Raw genomic sequence first — 21,228 nt, forward strand, 5'->3', positions numbered from 1 at the left:
TGGAGGCACAGTGTAAAGAAAAGTTGGGCCACCAATAAAAATCAAACTGTGCATATTATCCCAACGACACAATTTTTCAAAACACCATTAGTGACTACATTTTTAAATTAGATTGAAAATTAAGCAAAATAATTTTCAGCAAAAAATAATCTGGGGTCAACAAAACTATAAAAATTATTAAAGTCGATTGTAAACTGGTTTCTTTTTAAAAATTGGGGGAAATGGCTCTAATTAAGAAATCTTGAATGTACAAATTGAGGAAGGTAAAAAAGTAGGAATAAAAACACTATTATCAGTAACCAAAGCAATGAAAAAGGCAAGTTCATGAGCAACAACATTCTATTAACCAACCTATATATTTTTTTAAAAATCAATTTTTCCCTGATACTGCATGATTTATATTCCTAAAGATGGTTGCTTTCTGAATAAAATTTAAATCACCTCGTTTAATTTTTCTACATTTCAAAACTGAAAGTAAATGACCATTTTACTACAAACAGATCAGAGCTCGGAGCTATCTGGTATTGTAAGACCACGAGTGACTGCCAGACAGAGGATTGAGGTATTCACGTTCAAATATATGAAAAATACTATGCCGGCCACACAAAACATTCTACAAGTTTCTAATGGAGACCCTCCCCTTTCTGATCCCTAGCTTAGAGGGTTAACTACCTGGTTTCTGAAGAAAAAAGTACACAGTAAAATACAGAAATATAAACATTTGGGAGGGTCTCAACACTTTGTATTAATAAGAGTCTGGGGGAAAAAGTAAACACTTAAAAGTATTTCAGTACCTACTCAACTTTTAAGAATCATCAGATTATTTAACTTAAAACTCTGACTAAATTAGTGAGACCTTAAACTAGAACTTCAAAATGCTGAACTAGGTAATCATGTATTTTTAAAGGTAATTACTCATTATCAGTGAGTTATCCACTCTGTTCTATCAAAGGAGTAATTAATCATCACCAACTAGTGTTAATGCCAAATCTTTGGTTGTAGAAATACAACCAGTTATACTGTTGGAACTGTAGGAATATCCATCAGTTGAGTATAAGCCACTACACATGCTCATTGTTGCCTGGCAGCACAGGCACTGAATATACTTAGATTACAAGCGACAGTGGATTTAATAAATTTTGTATAATATCATACAATAACTAAACTGTATAGTTATGATAATTCATTCTGGCTATCTCCTACCCCTCCCACCTCTCTGATCTACACACTTCCCAATGAGTCAGTAAGATAAAATGACTCAGTCTAGACCAGACTAAATAATGTATTAACATAATCCAATGAAATGAAATAAAACAATCCAGAGTTTTGAGTGTTTTTTCACACTTGTAATAAACTGGAAAAATGTTTCAATTAAGTAAAACAATCACATTCCGCATAAAAAAAAAAAAAACCACTCCCATCATCCAGAATACTAAAGCCCTTACATAACACTAGAGAAATTTTAATATATAACAGTAGAAACTACGATACCGTTAGAAACCTCAAAATATTCAAGAAAGTGTCAAGTACTCAGAGAAAACTCAAGAAGCCAAAACCTCAGAATCCAAACATCCTATTACCCTGAATTGTAATTAACTACTCACATATTTAATCATAATCAATTTTTTCAGATACACAAGACAAATCAATGCATCTATTTAAAAAGACTACTCTTTATAGTTAAGGACTTTACATTAACTTTTATATTCTACTCAGCAAGGTCAGCCTATACTTCAGATTAGCTCTCAAGTTCCAGGAAATAAATACAAACTCATGATATGCTTTGTGATCCCTGATGGCCTGTTTATGTAATTCTACTCCACTAAAATGTAATTCTACAGAATGTGCTCTTGATTGTGTAAAGACTCTATTATTCCTTGATGAAATACTATAATTCTCTTCTCCAATGGTTACAATTTTTAAAAGGTATGCAAGAACTGAGTATCACTCCCATGAAAGACAAAAGGGTATGATTTTGTTCCAAAATTAACTTAGTCTCATGTATTTCTATTAAGTCTTTCAAGGATTCCAGAGAATCTTTTCATATCTCCATTTCTGGAAAGTGAAATCTGGAAAGTGAAATCAGTACAGAAGTAATTTGGGAACTTGAATATGGCATTCATTTTTTTCAGCAGATGCCAAATTTTTGACCGACATGGCTCCCACAATTACTTTGTTACCATCAGTCCAGTCAGTTAACAGGTTGTAGGAAAAGATTCGTTTTTGCAGACACTGCTAAGCTGTTTAAAGAGAAGAGAGAGAGATTAATTTAGTGATTACAAAATGCACAAATATTTAAAATATTTTGAACACTTTTTGTCGGATTATATCAGAGGTGTGACGACATTTTAACAAATGTGTACTTTTTAGTTAGGACTGGTCAAGAAAGTGCAGAAACAGTAAGTCAATATGACAGAAATAGGAGGTCAATATGATGTGTTAGTTCAATTAATGTATGAATTCCTGTCACCATCAGAAGGCAAATATTAAAAAAAAAACCACCTCTTTAATTCTGCATCATTTTGCCATAGAGGCAATTAGGGGAAAAAAAAAAAAGGTTTCCCAAATACTAAGTTGTTTTCAACCACTAAAGTAAATAGAGCCAAACCTTAAAATTTCAAAACAATCCTTATTATATTCCAGAAATCTCCTTTATCCAACTACTAATCATTCAGAACACAATTTTCTAAAAATAGTAAGACAACAGTTTCATATTAATCATAACTTTTTTTAATTAACAAGTAGTGAATCGGACACTTTAAGATATTGTTTACTACATACTGAAATAAACAGATCTGTTGTAAATTCAGAAACCCAAACATTTACAGTAAAATGTGCTTACACATAAATATGATCAAATTTATTTAAAGCCCCTGTTAGGTCCTAAATACATGCAATACCATGTAAAAACAAGACCATGAAGTTGATGTAAAAAATGACAAAATCACTAAGTCACCAAAATTAGGGAAAAAAAAAAAAGGAGAATGAAATGGAAACTAAGAAAAGACAGTTAAAACGTAAGTAACCTAAATAAGCAGCTTTAAAAATAGGTGATACTAATCTCCATTCTCAAAAGTTCTTACTCAAGTATTTCCAAAAACTGCCATTTATAAAATGACATTCTAAAAATCTACACTTAGAATTTTCAAAGCATTCCAATTCAGAAAGCTCTGACTACTATTTCTCCCCAGCCCCAAACTTCAAATAATGCAGGAAAAGCAATGACATTAGGAAGAAAATATTCCAAGGGAATGGTATTTTAGAAAAACACACTTACTGCTTCCAGAACCTTTTAAGACCCAAAGTCAGCATTAACAATAATCATTTTTCCTATTTTCATCCATTATTTTCCAATGTCATGTTAGAGATGAATAAATTCTTTGAGCCCATAACTGAAAGATCAACAAACCTGGTTTTATTATGACACCATATTTTTGTCATTGGTACTGCACAAAATTATATACAAAGAAATATATACAAAATGTTCAAGTATTAATTAAATTTCAATTCAAGGCTTCTGTTTCAAAAAGCTACATTTAACATATTCCATAGAGATAGCACAAATTAGTCATTTCAAATAATTTTTCCAACTACTTTTGGTTTGTGTGTGTGTGTGTATATATATATATATATATATAATTCAGTAGGCACTAAAAATCCATGCAGCTGCATTGTGAGGGGCTTGCTCCTGCACTTAGGTATAAGCAGGTTCATCACTCCAGGTTGTGAGTTTGGCTATTACCCATTCATGCTCAAGTGCAGTAGATGATTTTACAAAATATGCTGTAATGCACTGGAAACCAGAGACCAAGTTAGGTCTCAAATTGTGTTATCTAGCAACAAAACATTTACAGTTGTGCAAGAACAAGGATTCCATTTTTATAACCAAATAACAACAAAACATTTTATGTGTAAGATAACTTACATCTTTGGACTGCTGGAAAATACTTTTTAATTATGAACATTTTAAAATAAAAGACAGCAGAAGCCCTGATATTACCTCTTTTTCCTCATTTCTTATACTACCTTTTAAAATAAAGCAGGAAATGTGGCCAGCAGCTGGTCCCGTCTCTTCTGCCCCAACAGCTGTATCCACTTTAGCACAAAGAAAAACAAGGATGCTAAATATGTATATACTTTATCAAACAGTGATGTTTCACAAAGAATTTCTTAATGCCTCTTACACTGAAGGACACAGTAACTGAATCTATACAATCAGACAATGGATAATACAGTACTTCAAGGGAAGAATATGTCCCATCTTTGGAAAAAGTGTCAATCGTGTTCTTGAGTAGCCAGAACCACTCAACTTTAAAAATTATTTTTAAATAGGACAAAAACCTTTGAAATAAGGAGAGTAAGATTCTTTGTGAAGCCTCACTTTACACGTTTTCATTCACATTTCACAACCTTCAATATCTAATCATACATAAATTTAACCTAAAATTTTAATACAACAAAAGTAAAAGTGTTTAACAATTTATTTATACTCAGTGATAAGGTAATCACTGTGCTGGTCCTCAAAGAAACATTTCATTAACCATTATTACTCCTCCTTCAATAACACAGATATGCATGTTAATTTCCAACCTCTCTAATGGTGAGATATTAAAATCTTTTACTCTGAATACTTTGTATTTCTACATCTCCTTCTGAAAACTAAATGGCATTCCCAAATATTTAAGACATTTCTGTCATCTCCAGCAAAATAACTATCACATTTGTGCAAGCCCCAAATACTTATTGTCAGCCTCTAAAAAGTTGCTCTAACATTGGAATTCCAATTTGCACCTTGTACAACTCGGAACTTCCATTCAACTTCACCTGTTTCACTGTCTCCAAACTGTATCTCTATTAGCAGCTTTCAGTGTACAGTTGGAACCGATGTCATCCAAGGCCATGTCCACACTGGGGACAGAAGAGCTAGGTACACGCAAGTCTGAACAAGGGGACACATTAACAGCTATTTCAACCAGAAGAAGCATCTTAAATACATTATTGACCAGCACAAGTCTGTTTCCAGGGTGGACAGGGCCCAAATTAGATTTCCCCTCCCACCTTCCAAAAAAGAAAAAAGAAAAAAAAAAACCTCCACACACACACATATTGAGATGTTGCCCATTAAAGTAGACTAAGCAGCAGAGCATGAGCGTTACGTGAAGAGATGGATCCTTACCAGGTTGTGAGGCGGGAACGACTGTTCTGTAACCCCTACAACGGAGCCTGGCAGGAAGGAAATCACCTAAAAAAGAAACTGTCAGAGAGATTTAATAGTCACATGTTATCATTAGGAGTTGGTTACAGTGTCACATTCATGCTTTTAGCTAAACACTTAAAGATTCAATATTACTGTTTTCCTCCTCTGAAATGTGTCCAGTGAAGATGTCCCACTAAGGTGTTTTACATGGTGTAAGGGAGTTGAAAGGGGTAAACGCGGATAAAGAGCAGATTACTTGACCCTACATTTTAAGAGAAGACGACGCCTTCCGGGCGCACGCCGAGCAGAACTCCACCGACACCTTATCCTTGTCCACATGAAGACACACTCCTCCCGCCGAGTCGTCCTCTTCCAGTAGGTCCTGCTGCTGCTTTCCCACCGGCAGAGCGTAGTCATGGTCACCGGCGGGCGAGTCTCTGAAGAGCGAGGTGGTCAGCCGCAGTCCCACGCCGCTCAGCCGGCTCAGCAAGCGAGCCAGTCCGGTCTCGTTGGCTAAGACGGCCCGTAGATATCGACTCTCCTCCTGCAGTGCCTGCACGCGCTTGCCCAGCTCCCGATTCTCGGCCCGCAGCTCCTGGTTCTCGGCTGCCAGACCCCGGACTCGACTTTCCAGCCCCATCACGTACTCCTTCTTCTTCAGCCGATTGAGACGGGCAGCAGCCGCCGCCGCCTTCCGGGGACTCTTTGTCGCCGCCTGGTTGTTGTCGTTGCCGCTGCTGCCCGCGCCTCCTCCTGGGGACTTTCTCCGCCTCTTTTCGCCGCTGCCACTGTCACTGCCGCTGCTGCAGCCTCCGATGCCGTTTAAGAGCCTCTGCAGCAGGTCAGAAAAGCGCTGCATCTCGGCAGCCGCGGCCTCGTCGTCGTCGTCCCCTCTCCACAGGCCGCCGCTATCCGAGCCTCCGCCGGACGACGAGAGAGGCCCGGGCGAGCTGAGTCCGGGCTCCAGGTGCCAGTCCGGTTGCCGGGGGTCCAAAAGATCTGCCAGTTCCAGCCCGGACAGAAAGTCCATGTCCTCCGTCTCCTCCCCGGGGACGCTGGCGATCGCCTCCTCCTCCATCTCCTCGGGCGAGGGCGCGCGCACGGCCACGCCGCCGCGGCCCCCCCTCCCGGCCTCCAACTCGCCCTCGTCGCCGCGCGGCTGCTTGCGGCCGGGAGATCCGGCCGCCGCCGTCTCTTCCTCCTCCGCCGCCGCCGCTGCAGCCGCCGCCGCCCGGGTCAGGTCCGGGGGCAGCAAGCAGGTCGCGGCTGGCGCCGGACTCTCGCTGCGGGTTGGGGAGTCGCTGCCTGAGGCCGCCAGCAGTTTGGTCAGGCTATGCCTCATGGGGCCCAGCGGCGGGCCCACGTAGGCCCCGGCCCCTCAGACCGGGCCTCGCGGGCCCCCAAGGACCCCAGACCCCCAGCGCGGGGAGCCAGGGAGCTGGCCACAGCGAAATGAAGGGGAAGATCCGAGACGCCTCCCGCGCCACTTGACTGGTCGACCCCCCGCGCTGGGGCGGGGGGTGGGGGGGAAGGGACAGGAGATCGAAGCGGCGAGGCCCAACGATGACTCGACCGCGCCACCCAGACAACGGCCTGGCCGGAAGTCGGTTGATCTTACCCCAGCCCCTCCCACGGCGTTTCGCGCTCCACTGAGCTCTAGTATCGCGAGAGTTCAGTAAGGTCCGGAGTGGGAGTAATTTCAGCTTTCCAGTGATGTCATAGTAACAGCGGCAAAAATAACAAACCCCGAATTTATCAAGAAGTGGTCTACTCTCTCCGCCCTCACTTCTCAACCCTGCATATTCTAGCTTCCACTTCCAGTGAAACGACTCTCTCAGAAATGATCTTTTAAATACCAAATTTACGAAAAATCTTAAAGTTACCCTGCATGCCCATGGAATTTTAAGACTGGTGATGAAACACCGCTTGAATCCTTTCCCCTTCTGTTGTAATACAAGATCATTTCATTCAAACACAGAGTGCTAGGGGAAAAAAGTAAATAAGTCATTCATATATAATTTAATTTCCAAGTTTTAATTATAATTTTATTAAAACGTCTAGGCCATTTCTATGCCTTTTCTAAACAACAAAAAAAGGTCTTTTCCTTGTCTGTAATAAGATTGTAAACGCATTTTCTGTGTGTATTCTGTAGTTGGCGTATTGTGAGCATGTGTGGGTGTGCATATGCGCGCCAGTCTTTTTGTACTGTCGCTACCTCATGGTTTGAGCGATGGTTGTATTGCTGGTTGTGTTAATAGAATGAATCGTGTGTGTGACTTTTTTCCTCTTTGTTTTATCTGGGAGTTGTTCATGAAACTGACATGTTTTTCCTAAAAAGGACTGTTACCAGTTTCCAAAGACAGTATTTTTCTGGTTTTTCCTGAATGAGCCCAATTTTGTTGCTGTTTTTCAGCTATCAGGGTAAAAAGAGTACTCTTAAAATCCCTGTAGCCAAGTTGAACACCGTTGTTGTATTCTTTTCTCTGTTCATTGTGTTCACAATTTTATGAACGTACTTAGATGTATAGTTGTGATAACCACAGTTTTGTTTTTTTTTTTTTATTTTATATTTTGTTTATTCTGGTCAATATTTTAGGATCACATATTCTTTGACATCAACTTTTCTTTAAATCATAAAAGAAATTCTAATTTAAAAATAGATATTGAAATGGACTACATTATCGAGGCTAACTCTTCTCCTTATAACTCTAGGGTTTCAACTAAATTTCTGTCCAAGTTCTTTAGGAATTTTAGAGCTTTTTTCCCTTTCAAGGCTACATACACATTCACTTTTGTGACAATGCTGTGGTCTCCCTCCCTCAAGATAACAAGAAAGATACATCTCTATCAGGTAGAGTATATAATTCCCTAAAATAGTTTTAACATAAGGTTCATTGATTCATTTTACAAATGATACCTGAAGCATATTTTTTGAATTTAACCACAATATTATCTGTTACAATTTCTAATGGCTTGCCTAAGAAAATAGCCATTTAAGAAGAATACATTAGGAAGTGTAAATGCAAAATATGAAATCCAAGATAATGATTCCCAAAATCAGGTGAATGAAAATACTACTCAGGGAGCTAATGAATATGTAAATTACCCATAGACTGGTCTGTAGGTTTGTGTAACACTGGAAATCAAAATTCTACCAAACACCTCTAGTGGCTCTAGTGATGATTGGACCATAATAATAGGGTCTCTCAATTTAATCCCCATAGAAAATTAAGGCGTTAGTCTCTTTCTTTAGAAGTTTACTGCATAAGAAATTGTTTCACTAAAATATTTGAATATTTTTTATAATCAATTTTATATATTTTATCTTTGCATAATAAATAGATATATATCAATTTTTAAAGTTTCCAAATATTTCACAGAATATATGAAAGAATAATTCACTCTAATTCAGCAATACTACCCAATATCCAGACTCAACAATTCAACAATTATCATTTGCCAAATGTGCTTTATCTGTTTATAAATGTTTGTAAAACATAAATTTTGGTGAATCATTCCAAAGTTGCAGAGAACACATATCACCCCAACATATTTAAGTATGTATCTCTAAGCATAAGAACGTTCTCTTTCATAATCATAATACTCTTATTAAGCCTTGAGAAGATTAACAATAATTTACTAAAATTATCTATTTTCCATGCCATCTTCAAATTTCCTCATCTTTCCTGAAGATAATCTTTTATAGTGGATACTTTCTTTTGAGCCAGGATCCAAACAAGGGTCACTTGTTACATTTGGCTATGTTTTTGAGAAGTTTTTTTCCCATTTCTCAAACTCGAATAATAATCCCTCCCATTTTTTAGCTTTTCTTACTATTGGCTTTTTGAAGAGAGAAGGTCATGTGTCTTAAAAAACACACTACATTCTGGATATGTCTGTTTCCTCGTGGTGTATCTTGTTCTCTAACCCCACAAGGTATTTGAGATTTGAAGCACTGTACAAGTACATTAGAATACCGTGAAACAAAAAAATTCAAAAATTTTAAAAGCAAGGCCAATGAAGATATAGAGGAAATGGGAAGATAAGGAGTTCCAAAAGGGGGGAAAGTTTGATTGGAATAGGATAGACATAAAATCTTACAGTTACTCAAGTTGAGTTAACAATAGACTAAACTTCCCTGGCAAATCAAAAGGGAAAAATTTTCCTTCTTTGCCCACGAGTTAACTTTATATGAATTCCTTTATCCACTTTTCAGATTTTAGGTCTTAAGAAACTTCTCTTGGGGGTACTGAATAAGTAGCAAATAGCTTCAACAAATAGCTACTTTTATATGGTTGTTTCTTACACGGATAGAAAGCAAGTTCCAGGAACCATGGACACTAATAAATCCCAAATATCTAGAACAGTACCTGCCACAGCTTAGGTTTCAATCATATTTATTAAATGGGTTAATAAAAAAGGTCTCCAGTTTCATAGATAAAGAAGGTCTCCAGTTCCAGCTGAAGGTATAACACAAAATTCAACTGTGCAATTCTGCAAAGAACAAAAATAAATATGAGCTATGGTATCTAGAAGAATAAAGAAAGAAAGAACATGCACGTCTTTCCCAACTTTCCCGTTGGGAAAGGTTTTGCTGCAGCAGAGCAGCAAACAGTGCAAGGTGCTTGCTATATGCTCTGGCCCCTCTTGGGTTACAGGCGCTTGTGTGGCTGGTAATCCCATTCAACTGAATTTTCTCCTTAGGCAAATCTCCTAGATTCTCAAGATCATGGATTGATTTCTTATATTTTTCCCTAAATTGCAAGATTTTGGTTTAAATACATGTATTTTAAGAGGCTCTCCGATCGGATTAAAAGTAGAAAACTGAAGGAGAATTTTTTACAATGTAGCCTCAGAAGACAAAAAAAGCAACAAAGCAAGGGTAAACCTCCTAGAAAATGCGTCTTCTCCCCTTCACTATCACTCCCTTTTCTTCTATTCATTCTTCTCACTCTTTCTTTACAGATGTTTTGTGGTTTTTTTTTTTTTCTGGTTATAATGATTATTGCAAAAGATTCAGATGGTGTAGACATGTATAAATAAGTAACAAGACATTACAACCTGTCCAACCTAACTACTCCAAAATAACTGTTACTAAAATTTGGGTATATCATAGTTTTTCTATGTACAGACACTTGTTTTGATTGTATTTCTTTGAACTCAACTGTTCTGGCATGAATATATTGTGGATATCTTTCAGACAGCTAGTACAGACTCACATGCTTTTTTTTTATTTTTTTAATGTTTATTTTTGAGAGAGAGGGGCAGATCGAGAGTGTGGAGGGACAGAGAGAGAGGGAGACACAGAATCAGAAGCAGACTCCAGGCTCTGAGCTGTCAGCACAGAGCCCCATGTGGGGCTCGAACTCATGAACTGTGAGATCATGACCTGAGCTGAACATGCTCAACCAACTGAGCCACCCAGGTACCCCCCCACCCCCCACCCCGGCCCACATGCTTATTTCTGATGACTGTCTAGAATGCCATTACATGAACTTTCCAACTTATTCAACCAGTTTCTATAACACTTAGGTTGCATTGACTTTTTCACTATCATAAACCACATGGTAATATTGTACAAATATCTTTGTTCACTTAGAGCGTTCTTAGGATAAATTCTTGAAAGCAGAATTTTTAGATACCATTTTTATACAGAGACCTTCATTACCTACAGAAAGGTATCTCTCACCAATGATGTGCAACAGTAGTCCTATGCACTCAAAGACAGTGGACTTGTTCTTTTTAAAATGGCCAATCCAAAAATAAAAAGTGGCATCTTTTGTGTCAATTTGTGTTTCTTTGATTATTAGAGGGCTGAATGTTTTTCACATGACCACTTGACATGTAATGTGAACAACCTGTTCACCTCTGAGCTCATTTTTCTTTGCAATGGGAAAAAGTATTTGTCTTTTTCCTTCTTGATTTATATGAATTCTTTGCATTACAAGGATAATGTACCTTTATTTCCTATATATGTCCCGATTTTGTTCCTCAGTTGAACATACATTTGGGGAGAGAAGAAGTGAAATTGCTTGTTTTGCTATAATTTTTAAATAGTCTATCAAAGTGTTCTTCATGGTTTCTGGCTTTGGTTTTAAGGCTAATAAGGCTTTATTAGCCTAAATAATACTTCTTAATTACTTCAATTCACATTTTACTAAAAGTTTTTCACAATATGATTATTTATTTCATCTAGTTACAAATGGAATTTGTTCTTGTATAAATTATGATATAGGAATACAATTCTTCAAAAAGTTATTTGCCAGAATACAATTTATTGAACAATGCAGACTTGCTCCACAGATTTCCCAGCATACCTGCCACATATTAAATTCTTATGTATAGTTGGGTCTATCTCTGGTCTTTTTCTTCAGTTCCATTTGTCAGTATAACCATTCTGAGAGAAAAACCACTCAATTTTTTAAAATGCTTATTTATTTATTTTGAAATAGAGAGCATGAGTGGGAGAGAGGCAGAGAAAGGGGAGAGAGAGAATCCCAAGCAGGCTGTGTACTGTTAGCACAGAGCCCGTCATGGGGTTCAATGAGATCATGACCTGAGCCAAAATCAAAAGTCAGATGCTTAACCAACTGAGTGACCCAGATGCCCTCAAATCACTGTTTTTTTACAATGTTTTCTAATAACTCATAGGGCAGGTCCTTCTTTGCTGGTCTTACTTTCTCAGAATTTTCTATCTATATTTGAATATTTATTCTACCAGATAACTTTATAAAATTTTCCAAGTTCAAAAAGACCTGGAGTTTTCATGGAAATTGCATTAAATTTATTAATTTTTTCAAGTTATCTTATGTATTTTTTTTTTGTCACTGGACTAGGTTATTTCTTCTTTTATATTTTCTAAATTGCTATGTGGGAAAGCTTTTGATCTTTTTTGTTAAATTTTTTACTGACTATCCCACTAGACTTTCTTAATAGTTTTTATTTTCAGCTTATTCATTCAAATTTTTCTAGTAGACAATTATATCATCTTATGGTATATAATGATAATTTTGCCTTCTCTTTTGCAATACTTTTTTTTCATTATCTTGACTAATAATAAAATAGTGCTTCCACTTTGATGTTAAATAATACTGTTGATAAGCCAACTTCCTTGTCTTATTTCTGACTTTCACAGGAATGTCTCTGGTGTCTCACTGTTGATTTCAGATGGGTATTTTGATTAGGCTAAGCTAAAGTTCAGGAAACAGAAAGCAATCTGGCTATTTTAAGCAGAAAAGTTTGTAATACAGAGAATGTGTGCTTATAAAGTCATTGGAAGGACTGGAGGAATGGGCACTAGGCTGGGTGATCAAGAATGCCTCTCAGTACAATGTGGCCCAACAGGCCCAATAGAGATCTCTGCCCTAATTGGGAAAGTGTTAAAATAAAAAACTGGAATTTGGCTCCAAGAGTACTACCACTGCCCAAACTCTCAACCCCATGTATAATCTATGGGCCCAGCAAGTTCTTCAAACTCTAAAAACAACAATAAATAATAAATATTTGCTTAATGTTATGGCTTAAACCCACAATAAACATTTATTATCTCTTAAAGTTTCTGTTGGTCGGAAAATTTCAAGTGCTTTGGTCATGTAGTCTGGCTCTGGAATTCTCATCGAATTCAATCAGATTTTGGCTGAGAATGCAGTCATCTGCAGGCTTGACTGGAGCTAGAGATCCACCTCCCAGATGGCTGGGGGAAGCCTCTGTTCCCCTTCCATGTGGGCCTCTCCACAGGCTGTGTGAATGTCTATGCTACATGGTAGCTGGCTTCCCCCAGAGTGAATGATCCAAGACACCAAGGAAGCAGCAGCAATGTCTTTTATGACCTAGCCTCAGAAGTTACAATCACTTCTGTAGTATTCTGCTGGTCACACCGTCAGACTTTATTCACTGTGAAAGGGGACTACACAAGAAAGTGAATACTAGGAGACAAGAATCATTAGTGCTATCTTGGGGGCTGGCTACCATATCCCATAAAACTAGTGAATGCATATAGGAATGCTGTTGCAGAAAAAGCCCGTGTTTCTGAGAATATGCTTGGCAGCAACAACAGCCAAAGAAGGGAAAGGGCCCCTGCCTTATTTGCATCTTCCAAAAAATACTGCAGAGAAGTCTGGCAAATATAGTTTGCTTTGTATTTTTTTTTTTGTTTGTTTCAGTTTCTCCACTTTTTGTAATTCAGGAAAAAGCACACTAAAAGAGGGACTGAAGTAGATGACGATTACCAGTCTCTTTAAGTCCTCTACAAAGACCGTGGCTTTGTGGTGCTTCAGCACCAATACATAACGTTTATTGGATTTTCTATAGAGGAGGATTGGAGCAGAGGTGGCAGGGAATGCAGGTGAGTCAGTGTTGGGGTATTGCTGAGCGGATACAGCAGAAGGACAACAGTGCTACAGAGGCCAGAATGCTCATTTTAATCTAGTTTGCCTATTTACCAGCAAAGTACAATCTGTAAAGAGTAGTAAGACCATGAAAGGATCTTACAGCTGAGTGTAAACTGAAGACTCCGGACTGGCAGTGTTTAGGCACTGTAGGATTTGTTTACAAGCACTGTGTATTTGCAGGGATTACGTGCAATTCCTAGTGTGCTCGCTGTATTTCCGTTCCTTTGTCCTCCTCCCAAGAAAGCATTTCTGACTGCAAGTGAATATTCTAGATTTGTCTGCTTTCTTGTGGTGCCATTTTACTTTTCCCATTAGACCCATACATCCTGCAAGTGGGAAATTGGTTTTCAGGGCTTAGTTCATTTAAGGTTCAACATTTATGGCCAGAATACTTCCTAGAAGATGCTACTCTTCATAATGCATCATATGGGAAGCACACAATGTTTAGCTTTCCTGTTTTTAGTGATGCTAAGATGGATGGATGTTTTCAAATGGTGACACTCTCATTCCTGTTCCATTGTAAAATTCTCCATTAACCTTTCTCCTAATAGTTTCATCTAGTGATGATCAGTGTTTGAAAAAATTATTTCACTAGGAGTTATAAAATAATGATTTTTAAAATTCTCTTATTCCTTTAGTTTTCAATTAATTTAATTTAATTTAATTTAATTCTCAATTCTGTTAGTTTGTCACATATGGGCCATTTTTTTTTACCCTGAAATACAGAAAATTGGAAAAGCAGGATAAATGACCAATTAATTCCTTTTAATAGCCACTTTTCAGTTAATGACCACTGAGTTTTGTTGTTGTTTTCATTATTGTTATTGTTTGTCTTTTTTGGTGTATCATAATGAACTCATAGATTTTAAAATGTTCAGTGTGTTTCACTCAATTGCAGTTATTTTTGTTCTCAAATTACTCATCTTTAGCCACTGGGAACCTCTCCAGCCTGGCTCTCCTGTCTTTTTAAAGAGAGCTGTGTTAGTCTTCGACACTTTATTTGCTTTCTGACACAACTAACTGCCTCAAGTTCATTGTATACATTTCCAACTCTAGTTCTGGAATTAGCCACTTCTCCAACAATTCCTTCTGCATTTTAGTGGAAAATAGTTTTTGGAGGCCACAGATTGGGCCTGAGGGATATTCATTACTACCAGATTGTCATTGAATTTAGGCTTCTCAGTTGACAGAGCTAGGGCATATGTTGTCTTTTTTTTTTTTTTTTTTTTTTTGTGAGAGAGAGAGAGAGAACGCAAGCAGGGGAGGGGCAGAGAGAGAGGGAGACACAAAATCCAAAGCAGGCTCCAGGTTCTGATCTGTCAGCACAGAACCAGATGCAGGGCTCGAACCCACAAACCACAGGATCATGACCTAAGCCAAATTCAGATGCTTAACTGACTGAGCCATCCAGGCACCCGAAGAACATGTGTATGTTTTTTAAAGAAAAACTGTCATAGATTTAGACTGATATTTTCAATTTGAATTTAACATTAACTGCTTTACTTTACTTTTTAATATCTTAGTTTATACATTGAAAGTCTTGTCCCTAACTTTGTCCCCACACTAACATAATTATCTTTCCTTTAGTGTCTCTCTCATTCTCTGTCTCATACACAAAACATATACATATATGTCATATATATGTGATATAGTTAAAAATAGTTTTAAAATATAATAGTTTTAGAATAACACCAATATTACAACCAGCCATAAAACTAATAAATGAAATGTACTAAGATTTTGGTGTGGTTCAATTTCTCCTTGGAATATTGTGTATTAAGGATTTTCATTTAAGAAGCAGTTTTCTAGATTTGGATAATTCTTTTCTCTATAGGATTACACCAATGTGAAGTTCATGCCATCTTCTCTTCATATCTCTCACACACTGGAAGTTTTAGCTCTCTGGTTTCCTCTGCATCCAGCTAAGACCTAATCTGAGGTCCCCCAGTAAGTGACTGCACTTGAATCCAGGCAGTCTGATGCCAGTGCACTCGTACTGCACTAATACCTTGGTACTTCGCTCACTGCACTAATACCTTGGTATTTTGCTGATCATAGATCTAGGTTTCCAAAGGACCTAGTAGAAGGATTTGAGTGGGGATGGTTGTGGGGGGAGGACTGAGCCAGATTATCAAGGCTCAGACCTCTGACAGTGACGGAGGTAAACACGGATGTGAGTAATGGGGTTAATCTGGCCACAGGGTCTCTTACTAGAACCTACTATGACTGCTTATTCTGCAGCCCTGGATGGTGTAGCTACTGGGAAAGGCAGTTTCTTACCAGGAATATGAGGTATTATGAAGGCTGCCAAGCTACTGGACTCTCATGTTTTCCTTTTCTCTTCTCTTGGGCAATTCTTACACATTCAACAGGCTTTAGTTTAAATGCCACTTCTAGGAAAACCTGTCCCTAACCCCCTCGGTATTATGTTGCAAAGTTCTGCTGTGCATTCCAATGTCATCCTATCCTAGAGCATTTTTCTCACCCACTAGGAGGCAAATTCTGTGAGGATAAGGTCCCTGTCTTGCTCACATTGTGTCTCTGTACTTAGCACAGTACCTGGCCAACAAAAGGCTCTTAAATATTTGTTAAATTAATAGGGTGCATTAGATGAATAACTTACTCAACTGGAAAGGTCAGAACGGCTTGGCCTGCTCTACCTCTACCATCTTTTGTTTGTCTGTTAGGGCAAAACCAACACCAACATCCAAAGCCTAAAAAATTTAATATGAGAAAATAGGCTTTCTAAAATCTAAAATTCATATCTCAGGGCTCCTGAATGGCTCAGTCGGCTAAGCATCCAACTCTTGATTTGGCCTTAGGTCATGATCTCACGGTTTGTGGGATCGAGCTGGCAGATGAGAGCCTGCTTGGGATTCTCTTTCTCCCTCGCTCTCTGCCCCTCCCCCGCTTGCTCTCAGGCTTGCTCTCTCAAAAAAAATTCATGTCTCACACAGACAGATGAAAATCCATGAGAAAAGTTAATACATTCAAATCTTTAAATTCAGGAGAGAAATAGCTTTAGGAGGCATTCAGAATAGAAAAAGAAATTGTCATTAGCCGTATGTTGTTGAACATTTGTGAAAGCAGCAGCTTTCAGCCGAATGGCCTGACCTAGATCTGTCAGGCCATATTTGGCTCTATATAAAATATGTCCTGTCTACTTAATTCTTGGAGAAAGAAAAATCTGCAGGGTTTTGAGTCACCTACACAGAAATAGAGCTTAATAAGAAGTTAAGCAGTTATGTGCAAGATGCTTTGTTTCAATTTTATTGCCTTTTTGAATAGGTAATACACTCAGATGGTTTAAAATTCCAATGATATAAAATAGTGTACATGGAGTTTGCTTCTCAGTCCTATCCCTAACGATTCTGGTCTCCACAACCCTCCATACCACTAATAACCATTTTTTATTAGTATTTCTGATTTCCAATATTTATTTAAGCAGATGGGAGTAAATACGTTTGCATTTTTACTCCCCTCTTCACCTCCCTGTTTCTACAGAAGAGAGTATACTACAGATAGTATTCTGCACCCTGTTTGTTTTTTCCCTACATGTAACCTGATATTTTCATATCAGTACATAAAGAGCTTAATTTTTCTCCCCCCCCTTTTTTTTACACTTGCAATGTATTCCAAAAAATGAAGGGCCCACAGTCTAACCAGTGCCTTATTTATGGTATGTAGGCTGTTTCCAATCTTTTGCTCTTACAAACACTGCTATAATGAACAATCTCAAACATGAAAGGGAAGATTATTTTAGACTAGTACAAATAAGAGTGGATTAGAGCATTAAATAGGCACAGTCTGGCAAATAGCTAAGACTAATCCCTTTGTAGAACTGAGGAGTGTGATTGAGGTAGGGGGCTGCTGTGGTCAGTTGAATAAGTAACGAATGACCAGGGAGATCTGTCCAAGGGAAAATTTGGACAGAAAAAATTTGAAAGTTTTTTCAAGTGAGATAAACAGAAGGTTTGGAGAGAACAACATCAGGTAGGGAGATTCATCTGTACAGCCCTAGGCCTTTAAATTTAATTAGATGTTTTTAGCCTTTGGAAAATAACATCCAGCTTGTCCTCAGGAAGATGGACAAATGATTAGAAAAGCCTATTCTTGGCCATTTCCCCTAAATTCCAACTTTTTTTAAGGAGGCCAAGATAAAAAGAGACTCCCTGCAGATAAGGCTCTGTCAATCTAAGTAGATGTGGTACAGCAGGCATTGTTGATGGCCTATCCAACACCCATTGCCCTCCATCCATAGGTATCTGGGTCAACAAGGGCTGGATAGAACAGCAAGCACCTGGGCAGGTACTCCTTCAAACACCGTTCTTTTTTTTTTTTTTTAATTTTTTTTTCAACGTTTTTTTATTTATTTTTGGGACAGAGAGAGACAGAGCATGAACGGGGGAGGGGCAGAGAGAGAGGGAGACACAGAATCGGAAACAGGCTCCAGGCTCCGAGCCATCAGCCCAGAGCCCGACGCGGGGCTCAAACTCACGGACCGCGAGATCGTGACCTGGCTGAAGTCGGACGCTCAACCGACTGCGCCACCCAGGCGCCCCAAACACCGTTCTTTAAATAACTGTTTAATATAGTGGAGCTGGGAAGAAACAGATTTAAAAAAAAATTTTTTTTTAACGTTTATTATTATTGAGAGACAGAGGGAGACAGAGCATGAGCAAGGGAGGGGCAAAGGCAGGGGGAGACACGGAATCCGAAGCAGGCTCCAGGCTCCAAGCTGTCAGCGGAGAGTCTGACACGGGGCTTGAACTCATGGGCTGTGAGATCATGACCTGAGCTGAAGTCGGACGCTTGACTAAGCCACCCTGGTGCTCCAGGAAGAAACAGAGCTTCTATTAATACTTTACTGGAAACAAATTAACCTGAATTAATGTTCACTAATTGAAGTAGAGTCTGTATTTGTGAAAATATCAGCCCAGTCAGTTCACCTTTTCTGTAATCTGTCTCCTTTTCTAGCTCTCTTTTATGTTTGTTTGGTTTGGTTTTTAACTAGACAAGTTCTTAAAGGCACACTGAGGGGCTTTTAATATAGGTAACACAAAAGATCACACTATCGATGGGGCATCACTCATACATTATTTGGTTTTAGAATTTCTATTCTGCTTTCATTTTAGGGTTACTGCTTGTGGATGTTGCAGAAAAGTTTACTAGAGATGTAGGTCTGCCTTGGAAAGGAGTTGAGCTATTTTGTTTTTTAAAATTTCCCCTCATGGGCATAGTTTGGAGGTGGCCACTTCACTTTTTTAATTTGTTCCAGTGATAAGCATCATTTTCTAGATCAGCATACCACAATGACTAAACTGGTTGCTCATCCCCGGATCTGGCTGTGGGTCACAGATTACACACAAGATAAGCACTGAGAGAGTGGAATGCAAAGTGGTGTGGAGCACAGAGGGGAAAAAACAATGCTTTTCTGTGGCTGGTTAGAAGGTAGTTTGTATAGTGGGAGAAAACATGGGGTTTTGAGCGAGAAAACAAGCCCAGCTACATAATTTGAAGAGCCCAGCACAAAAGGAGAATGTGGAGCCCCTTGTCACACAATGATCAAGCATCTCAAGGCAGGAACAGCAGAGCGTTAAACCAAGTGTGGAAGTCCATACAAGTGACACGCCATGAAGCTGGCCCTGCCAGATGGGGCTTATGTTCAAACCTCTCTCCTGCTCCAGCGCCGCCCCCCCCCGTCCCCCGCAGCAAAACTCTTTGGCTTCGGGAAAGTCACCCTCCCTGAGTCTCACTTTTTTCATCTGTAAAATAGTGAATGAGTTGGTATGTGGCTGAAATGAAAACCACTTGATACATGATAAGTTCACATTCCTCTTTCCTATTCTGTATTGTGGGCTCCATATCGATGTGAAATGTTGGGGTTCGGGAGTGAATGGTCAAGAAAGAATTCTTGAGACATCTTCAGTGCAAAAAAGGTGGTTTAGTAAAGCACAGGGACAGGACTTGTGGTCAGAAAGAGCTACACTAGGATTGTGAGGAGTGACTGACTATATACTCTTAAGTAGGGAGAGGGTTAGGATAGTGTAAGTCTCTAAGGAATTTGCAAGCCAAGGTTTCCAGGACCTTGAGGGGGCTAGCCGCTGTTAGGATAAGGTCATTTACTACTGTCTAGTAAAATCTTAATCATGAGACCCTTCAGATGTGTATCAATGAGCCATATGTTTGGAGGAGGATTGCTAACATATATCTTTGGGGAAAGGGTTGTTGGTGGTGGTGTAGCGATAAAGGAAGTTTCCAAAGGGATTTTTATACAGAAAATATGCAGGATCCTGGAGGTCAGGCTATAATGTCAAACTAAGGTTGCCTTTTGCCCTTAGCCAAGTATTAAGATTGAGGCAGTTCAGTTCCTCCAGGAAGCTCACTCTGCCTATCCCAAGTACTTGTCAATAGGCTGTAAGTTGTAAGGAATTTTAATTTTTTCCACATTTCTTTTACCTTTGGTTTCCACATCAGGCTCTTCCATCAGTTTTCCAAGGCATCCATCTTTGACTTTCTCTTCTCGTTACCCACTATCCTTTTAATATCTTTCAAAAGGCTATTAGAGTCAACGTCACCGGTCAATATCTAATAATTGATGACTCACAAAGTGTCGATTTCATATCATACAACCTAATACAAATGCCTTAGCGTGACTTTGAAAAGTAATGTCCTCAGACCCTGGCACCTGAGGCCCTTCTTTTGTGCCCATGTTTTAGGGGACACACGCCCCTGTCCCCCTACCTTACCCACCCCTGCACTCTTCCAGACACACCCTTCCCTACCACAAAAGGAGTCCCCTCTGCTAAGTCCTCCAACAGACCACACTTCAGTATGGGGGCACCAGGATTCCCTCGTTTTCAAGACCCACCTTGCCTCTGCACAGAAGCTGCCTTCTCCACAAGCATTGGGCATAAAACTTTGGGTGAGCTACACCACCACCCCAGAGCCTGCTGAGCCAAGTGGACCGACCTTGGGCTCACTGAAAGACATTGGGGGTGTTGGTGGGAGAAAGGAAGGGGTGCTGGTGCACATGCTCACCAGGCCCCTTGCAAACCACAACCCCCCAAACCTGGCTGGGAAGAGGAAGGCTCTTCTGTGGCTATGTTTCTAGGCTTGCCCCCTCCTCCCTTTTCTCCCCCCCCCCCAATATAAGGGGTCTGCCTGGCTTTCTAGGCTCCCAGTATTCTGTCCACAACCTACTCTTCCAGTTTTATCCATAGACATGCTTCTCTGAACCTCTTCCCAACTATTTATGATGTCCCCAAATATCCTGCACATTTTTTAAAAACCTCTGTGGTTTTCTACATGCTGTCTCAAATCTTTTTCTCCATAGATGAAATTCTACTACTTATTTAAGAACCAGCTTACGTGTCAATTCTTGTGTTGGTTATCCCTGCCAATTAATCCTCTCTACCTTCCTGACCTTTAACCCCAGGCAGAGTTAGCTACTCTGTGTGTATGTGTGTGTGTGTGTGTGTGTGTGTGTGTGTGTTTTACCCACTGTGATCTCATAACACCCCCTGTGAAAACACATCACACTATATATAACTACTTTGTTTTGTGTATATAATTGCTTTATGTGCCTAGACTAGACTGTGTGAGAGCTCTGCCAAGGCAGAAAAGATATTTCTTCATGCT

The 21,228-nt window shown here is 39.2% G+C and overlaps 1 protein-coding gene across 3 annotated transcripts; it reads right to left on the reverse strand.

The window, feature by feature from the left end:
- Positions 1 to 2,707: 2,707 nt before the first annotated feature.
- Positions 2,708 to 6,813, reverse strand: CREBZF (CREB/ATF bZIP transcription factor). Of its 3 annotated transcripts, XM_086678476.1 has the most exons (4): positions 5,464 to 6,813; positions 5,177 to 5,254; positions 4,027 to 4,095; positions 2,708 to 3,392 (listed from the first exon to the last, which is right to left on the reverse strand). In XM_086678476.1, the coding sequence occupies exons 1-2, from the start codon at positions 6,537 to 6,539 to the stop codon at positions 5,239 to 5,241; spliced, it is 1,092 nt and encodes a 363-aa protein (XP_086534602.1). In that variant the 5' UTR covers positions 6,540 to 6,813; the 3' UTR covers positions 2,708 to 3,392; positions 4,027 to 4,095; positions 5,177 to 5,238. The 3 variants fall into 3 exon arrangements, with proteins under 3 accessions (XP_086534602.1, XP_025784908.2, XP_086534603.1); XM_025929123.2 differs by having other exon boundaries at positions 2,708 to 4,095; XM_086678477.1 differs by having other exon boundaries at positions 2,708 to 4,095; positions 5,177 to 6,813.
- Positions 6,814 to 21,228: the final 14,415 nt, after the last annotated feature.

Source organism: Puma concolor, chromosome D1, assembly GCF_028749965.1.
Source record: "Puma concolor isolate L17-30 chromosome D1, mPumCon1.1.hap2, whole genome shotgun sequence".
Lineage (NCBI taxonomy): Eukaryota > Metazoa > Chordata > Mammalia > Carnivora > Felidae > Puma > Puma concolor.